This window comes from Borostomias antarcticus (assembly GCF_949987555.1).
Source record: "Borostomias antarcticus genome assembly, chromosome: 15".
Classification (NCBI taxonomy): domain Eukaryota; kingdom Metazoa; phylum Chordata; class Actinopteri; order Stomiiformes; family Stomiidae; genus Borostomias; species Borostomias antarcticus.
Window position 1 is genome coordinate 9270552 of NC_140248.1, and position 18261 is coordinate 9288812.

Below are 18261 nucleotides of genomic sequence, written 5' to 3' on the forward strand. Positions count from 1 at the left end.
ATGGCCGGAGTGTTCGACATTGATCTAGATCAGCCGGACGAGAATGTTTCTGACGACGAACTCGATGATGGGGTGAGTAAGAAGGCTAGATAGTGAGCTAGCCAGCTAGCAAGTGAGCTAACGTTAGCTAGCTAGGGAGACAAACTAGGGAGCATATCAGCCTCACCAAAAAGATGGCTAGCTCGCTAGGAAGCTAACAATGCTGAATAGGCCCTGTTGTTTGTGTGTTTGTGTGTATGTGTGTTTGTGTGTATGTGTGTATGTGTGTATGTGTGTGTGTGTGTGTGGCTAAGGTAGCGATGGCTAAGCTATTGCTAACGTTACCATCTACGCGGACATGTTAGCTAGTGCTACACGCCTTTAATTGCAGTGGAATGACTGGAAATACCGGCCTACCGGTTGGGTGGCTAGCTATTTAGCTCGGAGAGCTAGCTAGCGTTAGCCATACAGTTAGCTAAGAAGCTAGACTATTGCTAACTGTAGCTAGCTAGTGCAAGGGAAATGAATACACAGATTGGGCATGTACTATCCAGTGGGTACAGTAGTGCTGCTAGGGGCTCGGATCTTCACCCTCTTTGACCCAGGGTCCCCAGGGTCCCAGGCTCTGGACCTCTACCCACACATCCCTCATCATACACACACCTAATAAGTTACATTTTTAACAACTAGGCCTACTCAAAACTCATCTGCTTACCTTGGCTTACTTCCTGACTGCTTCTTCACCTGACAATCACATTATGTAATTGTGATGTAATGTAAGCACCTTGAGATTTGTCCTGCATTTTAAAGTGTGATATATAAATACAATTTATTATTATTATTTTATTATTATTATGTGTATTGTTCTCTGTAGCTAGCTAATTTGATGCTTAATATCTTTCATTTCAAACTATATATTTTTGTATATCTTGTAAGGTGAGGTGCCCATATGTGTTTACAACGGTGCCATTTGAATAAAATTAATTATGATTTTTATTATGCCAAAGCTATCTACCTGGCCAATTTTTTCATAGTGCATAGGAAACAATCCAAGTTAACGAGCTCGATACTGTAGATAATGCAACTGACGTGTAAGTGGCTAGCTGTGACTCAAAATAACCAGGTGTGTTTGTAGCGTGCAAGCAAAATATAACTTGTTTTTATCAGGGCGTGAAACGGATCACTTTATTGGAGTGTATGGAGCTGTTAACATTATTGGAAGTGACAGAGTATCAACAACATGGCTTTGTTGATGGAGAAAGACCTGGCAAGTAAATCCCTTGGCAGTGGCAGTGAGCGTTTATCATACCAGCTCTGCTCAGGCTGGGTGAGATTGGATGATCATTCTGTACCACTGACAAGAGTCAACTGCTGTAAAAACAGTAGGGTGTGAGTAGCTATGTAAAAAGTCAAGTTTATTGGTCACATGCTACATCATACAAGTACAAAAAGCAAATAAAAATGTTATTTTATGTTATTCAAATGAAAAAAACCTAATATTTGTCTTTCACCAGGCCCAGATTAGTGAATACATGGAGCAATGCACTGGGTTCGAGTTGTGAGTATTTAACATAAAGGCCGAAGTTCAGTATAGATGACTTTAAATACAGTACACATTATTGTGCAACATGATTTGATGAACAGATACACGAAAAGTATAAGATGGTTAATATCATGCAATCAATGTCCAGGACTAGAGTATGTCTGGTTAGATGTCACTTATTGGAGTAGATTCATAGTTAGTCAACTGCAGTGAATTTTAATGGCTGTGATGTTTTATTTGTTCTTCAGTAATATGGATGACTGTGAGAAGTTTGAAATCTCAGAGAACAGCGTCAACAAAGGGACAGAGCAGATCCGCCCGGAGTGCTTTGAGCTGCTGCGAGTGTTGGGAAAGGGAGGCTATGGAAAGGTGAGTCTGACTAGGCCTTCATAAAAATATTATCTCTGTAATAGATTTCCTGATTACAGTGAAATGAAAGGCTTATTCTTTATATTGACCCTTTTCCATCACTAACAGGTTTTTCAAGTTCGAAAGGTGTCGGGTTCCACCTCTGGAAAGATTTTTGCCATGAAGGTCTTGAAGAAGGTGAGCTCTCAGGTTTAAATGACTGATTCTTCTTGTCCAATTTTGGCCAAGTTAATGTTAATGCTTTTTAGCCATGCAAATTCTGTGGCTATATTCCTGAAGGATTCCCAGCGTCTTTAAGACATGAGCTCAGGGTTGACACTGACCCACTTGTCCTAGTGAATACACAGTCTACACAGGTGCACAGGTGCATTCAGGGACGGAGGGAGAAATGAGGCCTGCCCGACCCACAATGGAGCCTACAGGCAGTACCTGTGAAACCACAGGGCGAGTTGGTCTCTCCAGCCATCCGCTCACATGGCCTTTTTTCCTCTAATTGACAACCGCTAGTCTGGTCTGCTTCTTGGCAACCCCCCCCCCTCCCCCCACCTCAATTTCCCAGAAGCCCTGAGGTTTGGTAATGGCCGTGTTTACAGTTTTTATGGGCCAGTATTTACTGTAGCTACCGTGCGGGAGCTCTGATTCCCTGGTGTACCTCCATGGTTGATGATAAAGGCGTTTTGAACAGCCAGCAGTATTCACTGCCAAATGAAACATCAGCCCCCCCCCTTCTTTCCTCCACTGTTTTGGGAAGCCTCTATGTTTTGCAGCAAGCAGGTTTTTTGCCATGGTTGACTTAACCCTCCATGTCAGAGCTCAGCCATGCATACTTAAGTGTCTTAACTATGGCAGCAAAGCCTCATGTTCACAAGTGCTCTCATATTCTCCATTTGCGACTTGGGCCATCTTAATCCAAACTGAAACAGATATAGTATTGTTCTAAGCGGTTGAAATAGTTTGGGTGTTTGAGATTCCTCTGGCCTAACAACATGAGCACGTGCTGTTGACCTCAGGGCAACAATAACGCATTAATGACATGGCTGAGAGGAGTTCCTCTCTTTCAGAGCCGGGGCTGTGGGAGTGGGAGAGCGATGACTAATCATCTACACCAGACGGGAAATTAGCATTTCCTTCACTTAACCTTTTACAGCGGCCGCCGTGGTTTTCAGTGAAACACCAAATTAGATTCAGTTACCCGCCATGGATTGCCCTCCACCCAGCGTGACAATGAATGTCTGTGTGATATATTTATAGTGTGTGTAGAGTTTATTGTTATGCCATTGGAATGCTTGACAGTAATAACCTTGTTTCCTTCAGGCCATGATAGTGCGTAATGCCAAGGACACGGCCCACACCAAGGCTGAGAGAAACATCCTGGAAGAGGTCAAGCACCCCTTCATTGTGGACCTCATCTACGCCTTCCAGACTGGAGGCAAGCTGTACCTCATCCTGGAGTACCTCAGTGGTGAGGACATTCATACACAGACCCACACACTCTTTATGATGCCGTCACATCAGTTTGATATTACAATGTTAGTGCATGATATCACAATGGAATGACAAAAATGTATCTCTATGATGTCCTAGTAATGGTCATAATGCAATGATGCCAATTATTCTCTATGATGTCCATTATGTTGTCATGTTCCTACTGTAAATGACCTCATAGTGGAAACTCTCCCCCACCTGATCAAATCGAGGGGGTGACATTGATTGATCCCTGTACATTAGTTGGTGCGTGAGTTTTGTATGTCACATATGTACCAGAGCCCACCACCTGGGGGCGTTTGCCACAATTAATTTTTCCCATTGCCAAATGCATTTTGCTTTCATATAAAAAAAATAACTGCTTGGTATCTCAGTAAAAGTATAGTCTCTTCTACTCAGGAGCCCGTCTACTTTCTAAATCCAGAGAGTTCAGAGCTTGTGGTGTTTATTAGCTCTTTGGGTGCTTGTTTTAAATGTAAGAATTCTCATAGGTTAGTATAGGGATTAGGTGCATTGGGGGTACCATTATTATTAGTTATCATTGTTATTATTCACAACACAGATTAGTTGACTGTTATTTTGATAGATCAGAGAGAGAGTATGGCTAGGTCATATGTTTTACAACCGTGACAAAGTTAGTTGTGCCATTAGGTGGGGAGTTTGTGGGACCCGATGATCAGAAGCTGCATATGTATCATACTACACGGAATCCTTTGATTTAGCTGCAAACCGTCGGACATAAGCATAACTGCATCTGCTTCACCTTGTCAGGATGCGAGCAAAAAGCTGACTGGTGCACATTGCATCTTTGGTGGATATTTGAGGAGAGTCATTTGTGCTGTTTTCTGGATTTCCAGAATTGAAAGAAAGTGCTCAGGGGCCCTTCTACTTTTCACACAGAGTTTATAGTTTATAAGTACTATGCACATACAATTAATAACACTTTCATATAGTCATATTATTCATTAAGAAAATATGTTTCCATTCCTTTATTACCATAAAAGAACATGCATCACGGGTGGGGGACAACATGTGTACTGTTGCATCTGGCTTGTTTGTGATCATTCTCTTTGATGCCATAAGCAGGCCAGTTAATCCAGCACAGTAGTAAAAATACCTAGATATCACATAGTTGTCTCATAACACCCTATTGAACATTTAGGATTGAAGACCAACTTAACTGCGATAATGTAAATCGTTTTGTGTTTTGTAGGTGGGGAGCTATTTATGCAACTGGAGAGAGAGGGGATCTTCATGGAGGACACAGCATGGTAAGATACAGTATGAATCAAGCTGGAGATGTGTATCTGTCCTCTTATGTAGAGGTGACCGGTGGTAGCTAGATGGCATTCTGCATTGTGTATTTAGATGATATACAGTAATCCAGGCCAGGATCTTTTTGGAGCTACAGTAGCTGCTCTCATGTGGGAGACAATACACGAAAGGGTAGCGTTACCAGAATCCATACATGCCTGATAATGACACCCAACGGTGAAAATAGACAGGTCTGGCTGGAGCCTGTCATGCTTTCATGTTGTGGAAATAGTCATGACATGGGGGTGCTGAGATTATGATTATGATTACATAATGTATGATTGTGAAGTAAGGGACTGTTTTGTTTTTGAGCTATTCTTAGTCCAACCAAATGTCACTGTGGAAACCACAACACCTTAAGTGAAGAGTTTAGAGGCCAGTTGACGTTCTTGGACACTGTGACATCTCAGACACACCAGACAGACACTTGAAATGATTACAAATTGTTATGGAAACAAAATTAGTCTTGTCATGGTTTAGCTCTTTCTGTTGGCTCTCTCACGGGATACAATATACGAAAGAGTAATGCTACAAGAAGCCATTGAAACGGAAAACATGCCTGACCTGACAATGACACAAAACAACGGAAAGCCACCAGTCAAACACAAACATACAGTAGCCCGTACACAAATTAAATGACACAGGAACATTTTAGCATACTACACAATAGGTGTGAGCTAACAGGTACACTTAAAGGAGTAGTAAAGGGAAAATGCATGTTTAGCCCTGTTTTAAGGTTACCTATGATCATATACAATGGTTCAGATCAAAACGTTGACAAAACTAGCACTTTGAGAAAGTCTGATAATTGCTCTACCACCGTTTTGGTCACACAATGGATGTGGGTGGGCACGTTGTAAAATCATTCAAAAAACATGTTAAACTCAATCAATTTCAAAGACAAGAAACTCACAGAGGCGTTCTGACATAATTCGCCATAAAGTAAGATTCTATTTCATCTGGAAAGGTTTTTTAAAATATTTAGCATAGAACCATTTAGTCGCAGCACATACTGTACGTGTGTCAACTTCCGCAAACTAGGTAGCCTAGCAACATAAACAATAACAATAGCTACCGTAAGTAGTTCCGATTCCTGAATCCCCTCTGCAAGCAATTATCAGACTTTCTGAAAAGTGCTAGTTTTGTCACCGTTTTGATCTGAACCATTGTATATGATCATAAGTAACCTTAAAACAGGGCTAAACATGCATTTTCCCTTTACTGCTCCTTTAATACATAAATTAACCGAGAGACCACAATGTCACTTACCTCTCCAATGGGAATGCAATATAGGAAAGGGGGGAGGTGAAGGTGTAGGACCTCATTCATAGGGGGAACCCACGGAAGTGCACATACTGTACAGTAGTATAGAGTACAGAAACGCATATTTAGTTCCACATATTGACTCTGGAGGCCTAAAATGTCAGATTATTACAATTGACACATTTTGTGTTATTATAAAGCTGTACACCATTGACTCTTGTTATATACAGTAGACAGGTCTGGCTGGAGCCTGTCATCCTTTCATGTTGTGGAAATAGTCATGACATGGAGGTGCTGATTACATAATGTATGGTTGTGAAGTAAGGGACTGTTTTGTTTTTGAGCTATTCTTAGTCCAACCAAATGTCACTGTTGAAACCGCAACACCTTAAGTGAAGAGTTTAGAGGCCAGTTGACGTTCTTGGACACTGTGGCATCTCAGACACACCAGAAATAACCACAGATTGCTATGGAAGCAAAATGGGTCTTCTCATGGTTTAGCTTTCTGTTGGCAGCTTCTACCTGGCAGAGATCTCCATGGCTCTGGGACACCTGCACCAGAAAGGCATCATCTACAGAGACCTGAAGCCTGAGAACATTATGCTCAACAACAATGGTAAGGTAGCAGACATGACCCCAGAGTCCCAGTGAATGGGACCTCTCAATATCGATCGGAGCGCGGTCCAGAACTAACATTTTGGCTTTCCAGCCAACCAGCTGGTAAATAATAAATTGCTTTTAACTATTGCAATTTGCTATTATTACTATTTCACATTTCATCTTGGTCACATATGCAACATTAGCTGTACTAGCAGGGTCCAAAATAACTTTTTGGCAATTTGCCAGACAGATTTTTTTTTACCAGCCGCTACAGTTCATTTTGGACCCTGGATCAGAGACACCTTAAGGCTGGTGACCGTAGTTTCTTTACCAAATATCACTATTTAGAATGAACTAGTGCAGTGCCCGTTCAAAACGTGCACCCAGCACCCTCTGGCTGCTAGGTGGTGCATTGTATCCGTGCAGCTTTCTCTGCAAAGCGAAATACAGACAGAGATTCCTGCCATTATAGTCTGATGATGACATTGACCAAAGCATTCGGGTAAATCGGACTTGAATAATGGAAATGATTCCCGACCACTGAACAGGGCATAACTTCATGTTGACGTTTGTTGACAACGTCTGACTATATCAGGCTCTTAAAAAATATTTATCCTATTAGCCAAATGGTTGCGGAGAACGCATTAGTACTTGGCCTTGACAGAATCTGTTAATCTAAAGAGATCTGTTGATTTCGAAAAGGCTAGCTAGCTTAGCTTCCATCTGCCCTGCTTTATGTAAATCAGTTTGCCCACCTAATGTTAGCTATATGGTGCTGTGCCCCACTCTAATAACACACAGCTATTCTAAGCTAATTACCAAGAAGAATGGCAAGCTTCACAACAAAAACTATAGCACCATAAGGCACTCGTCCATAATTTACTCAAACATCAAAAAAGTATGCCATGGAAAAAGTTGTAGCCAAGTCCTGTGGTGATGAGAGCCTACTCTGGATGACTCAAGATCATGACTCATGATGTGGTTCTTTGAAGGTTATCCAACCTGCAGGGAGTCAGAATGAAAGACCCCACACGCAGTGGATGCTTAAAGCCTCACGCTTCACTTTTTAGGTCACGTGAAGCTGACCGACTTTGGCCTGTGCAAGGAGTCAATCCACGACGGCACAGTTACCCACACCTTCTGTGGCACCATCGAATACATGTAAGTTGCATAGAATCAGCAAATGTGAATGGGAGAATCGGTGAGTGTGTATTGTCTACATAACCGTGTCCTAACCGTCCCTCCGCCATCCACAGGGCCCCAGAGATCCTGATGAGAAGTGGACACAACAGGGCTGTCGACTGGTGGAGCCTCGGAGCGCTCATGTACGACATGCTGACGGGAGCTGTGAGTACATCGCCTCCCTTGAGAAGAAACAACACAGCAACACGTCTGAAAACAGGCTCAATTTGGAACTTTGAGGCCCTCTTCATGTTTTGTCGGAGAGCTTCAGTACTGATTTGCGTCGTTTGTTTTTACCCAGCCGCCGTTCACTGGTGAAAACCGGAAGAAGACTATTGACAAAATCTTAAAGTGTAAACTCAACCTTCCACCTTACCTCACACAAGAAGCCAGGGACCTTCTGAAGAAGGTAAGCGCCTGACTGACTGCCCTTCACTTAAGGAGCATTTCACTCTACCTCTGTTTTACATTGTTTTAAATGAATTCTGATTCTGGTTTACATTGTGCTTTAATCCTCCCCTTGTTTCAGCTGCTCAAGCGGAACGCCTCGTTACGGCTGGGCGCTGCGCCGGGCGATGCCTCAGAAGTACAGGTAAGCATAGATTTGCGGGACGTTGCCTTCAGAGGGCTTCCGTAGTTGGCGGAGTCGGGGAGCGTTGAGCCCTTGTAAGAAGATATGTGCTCTTCTCTTTCCAGGCCCACCCGTTCTTCAGACATATCAACTGGGATGATCTCCTGGCGCGTAAAGTGGAGCCTCCTTTTAAGCCTTTTCTGGTGAGTGAACGTCAACTCCAGAATAGATGAGCCCTAACACGCGTCCCTCCGTGTGATCCCTGCTGGCTGTCTGTGAATCGGAGCTGAGCAGACCTGCTTTCCTTCGCAGCAATCAGCTGATGACGTCAGCCAGTTTGACTCCAAGTTCACCAGCCAGACCCCTGTGGACAGCCCTGACGACTCCACGCTCAGCGAAAGTGCCAATCGAGTCTTCCTGGTAAGCAGGCCTTGCTCTTACATTGGTCCAGTTGGCCGTTGTGTTTTCTCCGAGTGGCGTGCACCCACGTAAGGGTCAGGGATTGGTGGAAGGGCTGGGTTTATTTTTGTTCCTGTATTTTTGGGAGAAAGACATTCGTTTCTTACGAGAATACGTGAGTGCGTCACATCTGTTTCTGACCTTGGTATTCCAGGAAGCTCTGTAGACTGTTGCGCCTCATTGCGTCATATGGTTTATGTTAATGTCCTTTCTCATCTTTTCTGTTGTTTTAGCTCTAGCAGTCCCTAATCAGGATTCTCTCTCTCTCTCTCTCTCTCTCTCTTGCTCTCTCTCTCAGGGTTTTACGTATGTAGCCCCATCTGTGCTTGAAAACGTCAAGGAAAAGTTCTCTTTTGAGCCAAAAGTCCGGTCGCCTCGGAAGTTTCTGGGAAGCCCAAGAACACCAGTGAGGTAACGGCTAAGTAGGATTGTCCTTGAGCGTGAAGTCTTGAGCTGGGACTCTACTATGGAGCTTTGCTGCCCACCTGTGGCTGAATATTGCTGTAGTTCTGGTCTTCTGTTAAGTCAGGGTTTGGACTAGAAAAGTGAAAGTGAGGGGCAGCTATATAGGTTGGCATTGAGTCAAGCCTAATTTATGCTTATTGAAAAGTGTCGCTTGACAAAAAATGCTCACCATTCAAGATCAACTTTGATGTTCCACGAATGGAAAATTAGTCTTGGGCTTCCACCCATGCTTTAAACATAAAATAAAAAAGCAAGCATTCACATACAGATGACGGATACAAATACTGTTAGTACGTAAAAGTGCTCTGGTGCATCCATACAAACATAAGACAATTCAAATACAATACTCAGTACAAATGGGCTTCAATGTGAAGATACCCCTGTAACGGAAATAAAACCATCTAGCATTTATTGTTCAGCAAAGCTTCTCATCTGCAACCTTCAGCCAAGCTTGTCGGTTTGTTTTCATTCCGTGGGAAAGATGGCTGCTCCAGTGCCCGTCAACTACGAGGAAATGGATGATGACGTATAGAGGAGGAAGATCTGTTAAATGTTCTTTTGCTGAGAGAGAGAGGGAACAGAAGAAAGATGATTATGATATGGCAGGGAGGAGTTGTACGGGAAAGAATACTTACTCGCTAGCTCTGCCAGCCTCTCCTCCATGTTTAAAAACACAGGAAGTGCATCAAGCATATTCATTATTTAATATTATTATTATTATATCCATGGCAACAAACGTGTCTTCTATCTAGTTATCCAATCAACACTTGCGCCACGATATGTGACGGGAGTCAGCGTCATTAGAAAGTTCGGCAGGCACGCAACAGACACCCCTCAGCGACACCTGCCCACTAAGGTAGCTAAAGATGTCTTATCTGTCGCGCGAAGGTTTCAAAAGCGTCGAGCGACGCAGCCTGAATCGAGCTTAAGCGATCTCTCCTCCATGCTAACCCACCGGTGCCTCCTGCCTCTCCCCAGCCCAGTGAAGTTCGCCGGGGGGGACTGCTGGCCGCGGGGGCCCACGCTGACGGGGGCCCCGTCCCTGCTGTCCCCTGGCGGCTGCGGGTACCGGGAGCAGCCCATGGAGGTGGCCGTGGAGCACATGGACGTGAGCTCCAGCAACTCCGAGGTCTCGGCCCCCCTCCCTATCAGACAGCCCTCCGGCACCAGCAATCTCCACTTCAAGAAGCATACCTACCCCCTGATGTCCAAACGGCCGGAACACCTGCGGATGAACCTATGACGCTCGGCTCCGCCTGCCAACTTAGGACTTTTCTAATTCCTACCCCTTTACCCTTGTGGCTTTTCTTTTAAGAGACTTGTAGAACTAACAAATGACTGACGGGACTGTCGGCACCAAGCACCAGCCCTTCCAGGCCGGGCCGCCCCTCTCTCCGTGTCTGTCTGGCTGAGTCAGCATGACCAGGGCCTTACACAGCTGCTTTAGCTGGCTACTGCCCCGGCCGCTGCTCAAACCCAGCAGGCGGCAAACACAAACGCGCCTCCGTAGCAGAGCCTCCTCCTCCTCCAGAGCGGGCCGCGGGAGAGAGCGGGGTTTTTGCCTGGGGCTGCTCCCGACGGTCGATAACCCTACTACTATGCCACACAAGCAAGAGCCGCTGAAGGAGGAGGAGGAGGAGGTGGTGCGGGGAGTAGGGCTACTGCCCCGTTCCTGTGTGCTTGACCGGCTGATCCTCTGATATACTGGTGCTTTGTACTGTGGGTGGAGGGGACGGTGTTAGTCCCCGCACAGCGCTGCTTCCCCCTGTCTCACTCTCAAATCAACTGTCCCGGATCTCTGAAACTGTGCGGTGGAAACGAGTTGGGTTCGAGAGGGACAAGATGCCCTCTTAAAGGGCAATGCTCGTTTTTGACAACCTGGACCTTATTTACGACATATTATAAGAAGTTTGACTCACCGAGATCACTTTGGTGTAGTTCGGAGGCCGGTAGAAGAAATTTAAAATCCAGCGCGAGCCAGTATATCCATGTAATGACGGTGATCGGGGCACCGAGAATGCAGTTTCTCAAAATCCATTTTCGGCCGCTAAACGGTTGTTTTCATCAATCAGATTGAATGAATCGACAGTTGAGATTCCTCAACGTGAGCCATTGTTGTGGTTTTCAAATACGGGGTCTTTAGCCTCTGTAATATGATCTTTACACGCCTTTCCCCACTTGCTCCAGCACGCATGCGCACAGGCCAGCGCGCAGACTGGCTATTCTCCGGCTCACATTCTCTGCGCTACGATCGTTGTTGGTGCCGAGAATATTGTCGTCGTCATTCGTCAGCAACAATCCGATCGTAGCGCAGAGAAACAACCGTTTAGCGTCCGAAAATGGATTTTGAGAAACTGCATTCTCGGTGCCCCGATCACCGTCATTACATGGATATACTGGCTCGCGCTGGATTTTAAATTTCTTCTACCGTCCTCCGAACTACACCAAAGTGATCTCGGTGAGTCAAACGTCTTATAATATGTCGTAAATAAGGTCCAGGTTGTCAAAAACGAGCATTGCCCTTTAAATGCAATAGGCTTCCTTTTTTCCTACTTTGTGACAATGGGTTGTATGCTCGAGTATCAGTGAATGGGATAGAAATCACAAAAACTCCTGCTAGAACGACATTTTGTTCCATCTATCTATAAAGGTTGAATGCACATGGCCTTTCTTCTGCTTTGTCACTTGAATATTTAGTCAGGATATGATAGAACAGGTATCCCTGGTAGATGAGAAGCATATTTCAGCTGATGGCATCACTTCACGGCACCTTCAGTACCAAACGCTGCCGCTGCTTAACCAGTCCAACTGGATGGCTCTACTCAAGTAAGAACAGGCAGATAACTGGTCTGTACAGTATGTAGTAGGTTTTTGTTGAATGTAAACCTCGACTCTAAATGCCTTGTTTGAGTGTCGCTCACTCAGATGACCTTAACAAATTCTCCCATTGTCACGCTGATCCAAGCAGCTTCATTATGGACCTAGTGATCGGGCATTAGCCTGAAGTCATGTTTATGAGATCAACGAAGTGCTTGTCTGTTGATTTTCAAGCCCCACGTGTCCAAGGTGTGGGCCTACATTGAGGCCAGGTCGTCCTCATCACTGCTCTGAAGGTGTTGCTGATGTCTGGGTTCATCCCTCGTCATTCCTCATCACTGCTGTGCAGCTTCACTGGGCGACAGGACTGTGGTCACCCTGCCCATCTAGAAATCTTCCTTTTGGGGGCGATATTGTGACGTAGCTGCTGTATGTGGTTTTGACTGAGTCTCTGGAGTCAAGCCATTTGATCCTCCTCCTTAAAAACAGGATAACGTTTATCCGACCAGGTATTCGCTGAAGGCAGAATACTGCCCCAGCCCTGACATTTTTTCATCAGTAACTTGAGATTGATATTTATTTTTGCCTGAAGATGTAGCTGAATATTTGCTCTAGTTAAACAAGTTTGGGCAGTTCCCCGTCCCAGTGTGTTACTGCTGATCACCGAGACCAAATCTGCTGAACCAAATCATCATTGGACTGACTTTGAATTGCCTTGTTCAATAATCAAACATGTACTCTGTGGATGTTGAGGTTCAGGCAGGTTTATTTAAGCTCAAACACTATGACTGTGGTGCCCCCCCCCCCCCCATTCCAAATGCTCACTTCCAGTATGGTGTGTGTGTGCTGTTTGTGATTCGGTATCTTAACGAAGGATTTCCTATTTTCCAAACCAAGGCCTCTCTTTTAGCAGACAGGAGCTTGTCAGAGTGAAGGGCCCATGTACTCTCGCTTCTCTTGGAGAGGACACACTGTTCCAGAACAATCACTCCCAACATGAAGCTTTTTTTTTGGTTTTAGTGGTTTTAAACACTCCATATTTCAGTGATTTGTCTTTTAATATATTTATTTCAAGTGCCAGTCTTTCATTCCGGTGCATTAGGCACACTATGCAAATTATGTTTTTATTGTGTGGTCAGTTTTAGTTGAAGTGGACATGCATCTGCATAAATGAATTGTTGGGCATTCATATATTTTTATCCTATATTATTATGACCACACTTTCCCAGCTATGAACAATGTCTTAGGTAGAATGTTATGGTGCAACAGAATCAGAATCATTATGTAGGGAAATATTCAGCAGAGAACATTTTGATATCTGGTACCAGCTCCTTTAAATCTGAAAACTTGAACTTCGGCATGCCTGTCTGGAGTGTCAGAAGTGTGTAAAAAGATGGGTCACTGATGCAAAAACAAACGGGATGGGGTTGTGCCTTTCTTGACATATTGCAGCTTGTATGTACGGTCAAATGTGTACGGAACGCTCTTGAGCTGATCAGCTTCTCCCCAGCGTCAACGCTTCTCTGAGCGAAGTGCTTCTCTCTGCTCCCACCTGTTCAAGCTGAAACAGACCTGACCCGTTTTTCTCATGTGGGTTTGGGCTCAAGAACGTATACTATTCAGTGTTAGGCAGTGATATGAGCTGTGGGGAACATGAATATGATCAAACCATTATTATTCCAAGTGTGACCATTTCAATACTGTCCATATTTCACCCTCTATTTATTCCATGAGGTTGCGTTTTGTGGGGGGATATTGATTTGTATCATGTAAATAAGGAATGGACCGTGACTCAATAAAAAGGCATCACTGCTGATCCGAAGCCTGTGAAAGAATCTGAATCTGAATTGATTTAATGCAATCTGAAACGTTTGAGATGGGTTGGATTATGATACACCATAACTGTACTGTAAGTACAGGAATGGCCACACACTGACTTGACGCAACTGATTAACTACATTTCAACAGTAACTTATGTTTTCAACACAATTATTTTAATCTTTTATTAAATGTGTATTGATCGACACAGACTTTATGCATGAAAAGTGTGGTGAACAGTAATAAAATAGATGCATCTTCCACTCTTTGGTCTTTAAAAAGGATGTAACTGCACCACAATAGAAAAATAATTTACGCATGGATCAAATCAAATTCACAATTGCATATTTGTCATCCTAAAATCTGTCACAAATCCAATTTCAAAATCAGAAACCAAGATGACAGAAATTCACAATCAAATGTTTGTTTTTGATCTCTGTATTTTGTTGATTCTTCGCTGGCCACCTGTACTGTCAGCACCTAACTCAGGGACTCACACTCACCTCTTGGAAGTGACTGACTACTCTGTATTAGGTACAGAACCGGTTGCAATGACATTACCTGCAATTTCTGCTTACAAATACTAGAAGCGAAGTATAAGCCAGCACACAGCCGGACGTCCAGGTTGAGAGTCAGAGAGCCTTGCTGTACGGGCACAGGTCCTTCTACTGCAGCTCGGGACTTTGAATTATCCACAATCAAACAGAACAAAACAGGTGGCCTGAATTTGATTTTACTTTTGCGTGATAAAAATTTCAGTCAACTACTTATTTAATATAATATTCCTCTTATGAACCCATATGTACAGGCGTAAGAAAGCCCTGTGGTATTTCCAGAAAGTTCAGCCTAATGGGGCTGTCTTTTCTTCTAAACTGGTGGTCAAAACGAAACAATGAGCATTTTCACATGATAAAAAAAGGAAACAGTTTTGAAATGGAGAATAACCAAATAACATTATAGGGCATGCGGAGAACAACTTTCGATCTTCTATAAAAGTGACTCAAAGGGGAGTTACAGTAACAGTAACATGCCAAGGAGCAGAACGCATCCCAATGCACATACATTACGTGCCTTTACCGACATTAGCCAGTAGAGGGCACAGCCCTTAATGAGTGGATGGAGGACCAGTGCGGTGAACTTCACAAGTCAATGGGGATATTGCCGTAGATAAAACTGCCACACAATGTCCCAGAGTCCTCGCTGCTTCCTCCCTCTGTCGGTCAGTAGACTTGAAGGTGCGGCGAGGTGGCACCGTCCCTCCACTTGTGCACCTTGTCTGTGATGGCTGTCCTACAGAGAGGACATGTCTTCTCACGGTTGAACCACAGGGCGATGCACTCGTCACAGAAAATATGCTGTAGACAAAACCAACAGGTGTCCTACATCAAAACATGGCTCTACACACAGTTTAACAACTTGAATACACCATGTCTTATTCTGGGTCTCTATGGGGGGGGGGGCTGTGTCCCATGTTCGGTGGTCTTACCTGGCAGAGGAGGGCGCGAGGCTCCCTGTACTCCCCCTGACAGATGGGACATATGCCTCCAGCCTCGCTGCACTGGCTCCTGGTGGCTGCTGCCCCCGTGTGCTGTGGAGGAACAACGACGTCAGGCTTTGGTTACAAACCAGACAGCAGGTTAACAGACTAACATGACCTGACAAGGCAAACATACTACTGTCCATTGCGTTCATGATCACTTGAACACAAATAGTACTGTACCTCGCCATTGAGAAATAGCCTCATGGTTTTCTGGAAAGAACCCCATTGCCCGTAGAGTCCTAAAATCTGAGAAGAAGAAGGGGGAGAGTGAATGAGGTTAGGACAGTTGAAGAAAGGCATTCAAATTCAAACCCAAGTGTAGTCTACTGACTGTGTTGCACGATCCTAATGTTTCTTACCTTGAGAATGAAGTAGATCAAAGCCAGCAGGACCCCCAGAGTGAGCCCAGTGGCGCCATCCACCTCCTGGTAGGTGACCAGGTAGCGGAACCACAGGGGTAGAGGAGTGAGAGCCTGGTAGACCTGGCCCACCTCCTCAATCAGCATCACCCACCGCCCCTGGGCACGGCAACACAGAGAAGCATCAGGACAGCAGAGAATCAAACTGAATAACATATAATATACTACAATGCAATATAGAATATTAAATGGTGACGGGGCTTTGACACTAGACCACAGGGGGCGTGCCGCGTCCTTACCTGGGCTCTGTGCGTAACGAGTGCCGAGGGCAGCAGTAGAATAAGGCACTTGAACCCCATGAAGAGGAACTTGACTATGTAGTTGGTCACACCCACTGCCCAGAGGACCTCCCAGAAGCCCAGGGTCACAATCATGGGGCTGAGGAAGATGAGGCTGAAGGAGAGAGGGGAGGGGATTGGCAAGTCGTTTACACACACCTCCTGACTGTCAACGAGTAAACATAGTGGAACCTGGCTAGACTCCAGCCTCACCAATAGTAAAGTGTCTCTGTGAGAAAAGTGTAGTAAAGCAGGAGGGTGGATGAGGTTAGGAAGAGGACCAGCCATATGCACTGCAACTTGGAACGGCGATCCTGAGGACAGATTACAGAGGGAAGCACACTCAGGTCAGGGTTTTAGGAATGACCGTTCAAACTCTTGTTGTTTCCCATTAATGCAATGACTTACCTGAAGAAAGACTTGGATTTGTATGTTTTTATTTACATAGAGAAAAGTTGTAAACAGGCCAACTCCAACTGCTAGACCTGCAACAGTAATACAAATATTCAAACAAATGACATACTGTATGGTGTACCCAGAGACTGTGGTCAATGTTGTCAATAAAAGTGCTGTTATATGCTCCCCACCTAGGGCATGTTGGATGACTAGTTTAGCACATAGGATGACTATAAAGGGAAGACTCTTCTGGACCCAGTGGAAGAGGTAGCGCAGCTCCGAAAAGGAGGTGCTGGGCTCCCCAGACTCCGGGTCAGAGTCTGCAGGGTCAGGCTCAGGTTCCGCATGGGAGTGGTGCTGGGGACGACTGCGTCCGTGGGAGTGGCTGTGACTGTGGGAGCTGGCTCTTGACCTCCTGGATGACGCTCCTCCCCCATTGGATTCCCCGGGGCTGCTGGTGATTGGCACCCGCACCGTGCCCGCCTCTGGGATGGCAGAGCCTCCTGTGGCTGGTGTCCTTGTGAGGAGCTCTGGTTGCAGAGTCAGGGATAAGCCGTTTCCTGACTGGGCACCCAGCTCGATTGAAGTAGACTGCATTACAGTTGGTGACTCCCTCAGTATCAACGTTCTTCTGGAATCACTCCTTTGACAAATGTTTGAAGGTTGAAACACAGCATGTTCTGGTTAGTTCATTTTTATGAAGGGGCAGTGCTTGCTTCTTGGGGTTATTGGCCTTAATTATTACGTTACACTAAATGGGGTTAATTGGCTAATGATCAAACCATCCTTAACAACGACCCACGTCTACATCTAGCAACATTACCAGCAACTACGATGTAACAGTAGTGCGTTGTTTACTTTCTGGTCAACAGGCTGACATGGCTACTTTCCGTTTACTCGCTAGCTAGTAAGAGCAAGCTAGCTGGACATTTGGCAGCTGATCATCATAGCTAGTCTAGCGCTGCAGTTATCTAGTGATATCTAACCATGCTGGCACTGGTGTGTTGACAGTGATGATGACCGAATTATCTATCCAAAATAGATGACTGCTACAATAACTCATTGTTTGGCTAGCAAAATAAGACAGGTTAGCTAGCACTGGGTCCATAACGTTACTAACACAGCTAGCCAGCTTTAGCAAAAGCAAACTTGGTTTGTGGCTAAAAAGCCTCGAAATACCTGTCATGCTGAGCCCGGAGTTTCATGATAAACCAACGATCTCCATCTAATAATCTTCCAAAACACAAAATAAAACAAAAGCAAAAACAAAAGGGATAATAGAAAGGAAAACTAATTCGTTCGCTAAGCCATAAGCTTATCGTTTCGGAGACATCATGAATACGGCAGCATCAATGTCGCAAACGGACGTAAAATTGGTCAAGGAAGGCAGGTAATCGGTCTCATCGAGAACACGTCGCCTATGACCGACGGATTTTCATTCAAATCATAGGTCTAGCTATTTTAATAGTAATATAAGGAAATACAGACTCAACAGTCATAAGCGTTATTTGTGAATTTTCACATTATTCTGATAGTATAGGATATCCTATAACCCTAACCCTCCTAGGATATAGGATATCCTATAACCCCTAACCCTAACCCTCCTAAATGGCTTCTAAATGCAGGGCTGCAGCCTAGAACCTTATAGTTTAACATGAGAGGCATCCCAATGTGTTCATTAGCCAACAATTTGGTCGTTTAGCACAGGGGCCCCCAAACTTTTTTGCACCGAGGACCGGTTTCATATAGGCACATTTTCCGAG

General features: G+C 44.7%; 2 protein-coding genes across 5 annotated transcripts; one reads left to right on the top strand and one right to left on the bottom strand.

Annotated features, from left to right (window-relative positions):
- On the top strand, positions 1-10473 carry rps6kb1a (ribosomal protein S6 kinase b, polypeptide 1a; the record flags this gene model as incomplete). Of its 3 annotated transcripts, none has more annotated exons than XM_084450466.1 (15): positions 1-72; positions 1494-1537; positions 1771-1891; positions 2000-2068; positions 3206-3353; positions 4590-4647; positions 6469-6569; positions 7624-7714; positions 7810-7900; positions 8037-8144; positions 8265-8327; positions 8432-8509; positions 8619-8726; positions 9064-9176; positions 10209-10473. In XM_084450466.1, 15 exons carry the CDS (start codon positions 1-3, stop codon positions 10471-10473), a joined length of 1530 nt encoding a protein of 509 aa, XP_084306592.1. The 3 variants fall into 3 exon arrangements, with proteins under 3 accessions (XP_084306592.1, XP_084306594.1, XP_084306593.1); XM_084450468.1 differs by having other exon boundaries at positions 1503-1537; XM_084450467.1 differs by having other exon boundaries at positions 1-69.
- A 3629-nt stretch (positions 10474-14102) lies between these two features.
- rnft1 (ring finger protein, transmembrane 1) lies at positions 14103-17830 on the bottom strand. 2 transcript variants are annotated; one of them, XM_084449594.1, is made up of 9 exons: positions 17678-17830; positions 16690-17141; positions 16511-16587; positions 16316-16416; positions 16064-16217; positions 15765-15923; positions 15586-15651; positions 15352-15453; positions 14103-15220 (listed from the first exon to the last, which is right to left on the bottom strand). In XM_084449594.1, exons 1-9 carry the CDS (start codon positions 17701-17703, stop codon positions 15086-15088), a joined length of 1272 nt encoding a protein of 423 aa, XP_084305720.1. In that variant the 5' UTR covers positions 17704-17830; the 3' UTR covers positions 14103-15085. The 2 variants fall into 2 exon arrangements, with proteins under 2 accessions (XP_084305720.1, XP_084305721.1); XM_084449595.1 differs by lacking the exon at positions 17678-17830 and having other exon boundaries at positions 16690-17524.
- Positions 17831-18261: the final 431 nt, after the last annotated feature.

Excerpts from the sequence above, each read along its gene's own strand:
- rnft1 (XM_084449594.1), bottom strand. The coding sequence starts at position 17,703 with ATGAAACTCCGGGCTCAGCATGACAG. Across the intron at positions 16,588-16,689 it reads AGTCATCCAACATGCCCTAG|GTCTAGCAGTTGGAGTTGGC; the intron begins GTGGGGAGCATA and ends TTACTGTTGCAG. Across the intron at positions 16,218-16,315 it reads ACAGAGACACTTTACTATTG|CCTCATCTTCCTCAGCCCCA; the intron begins GTGAGGCTGGAG and ends TCTCTCCTTCAG.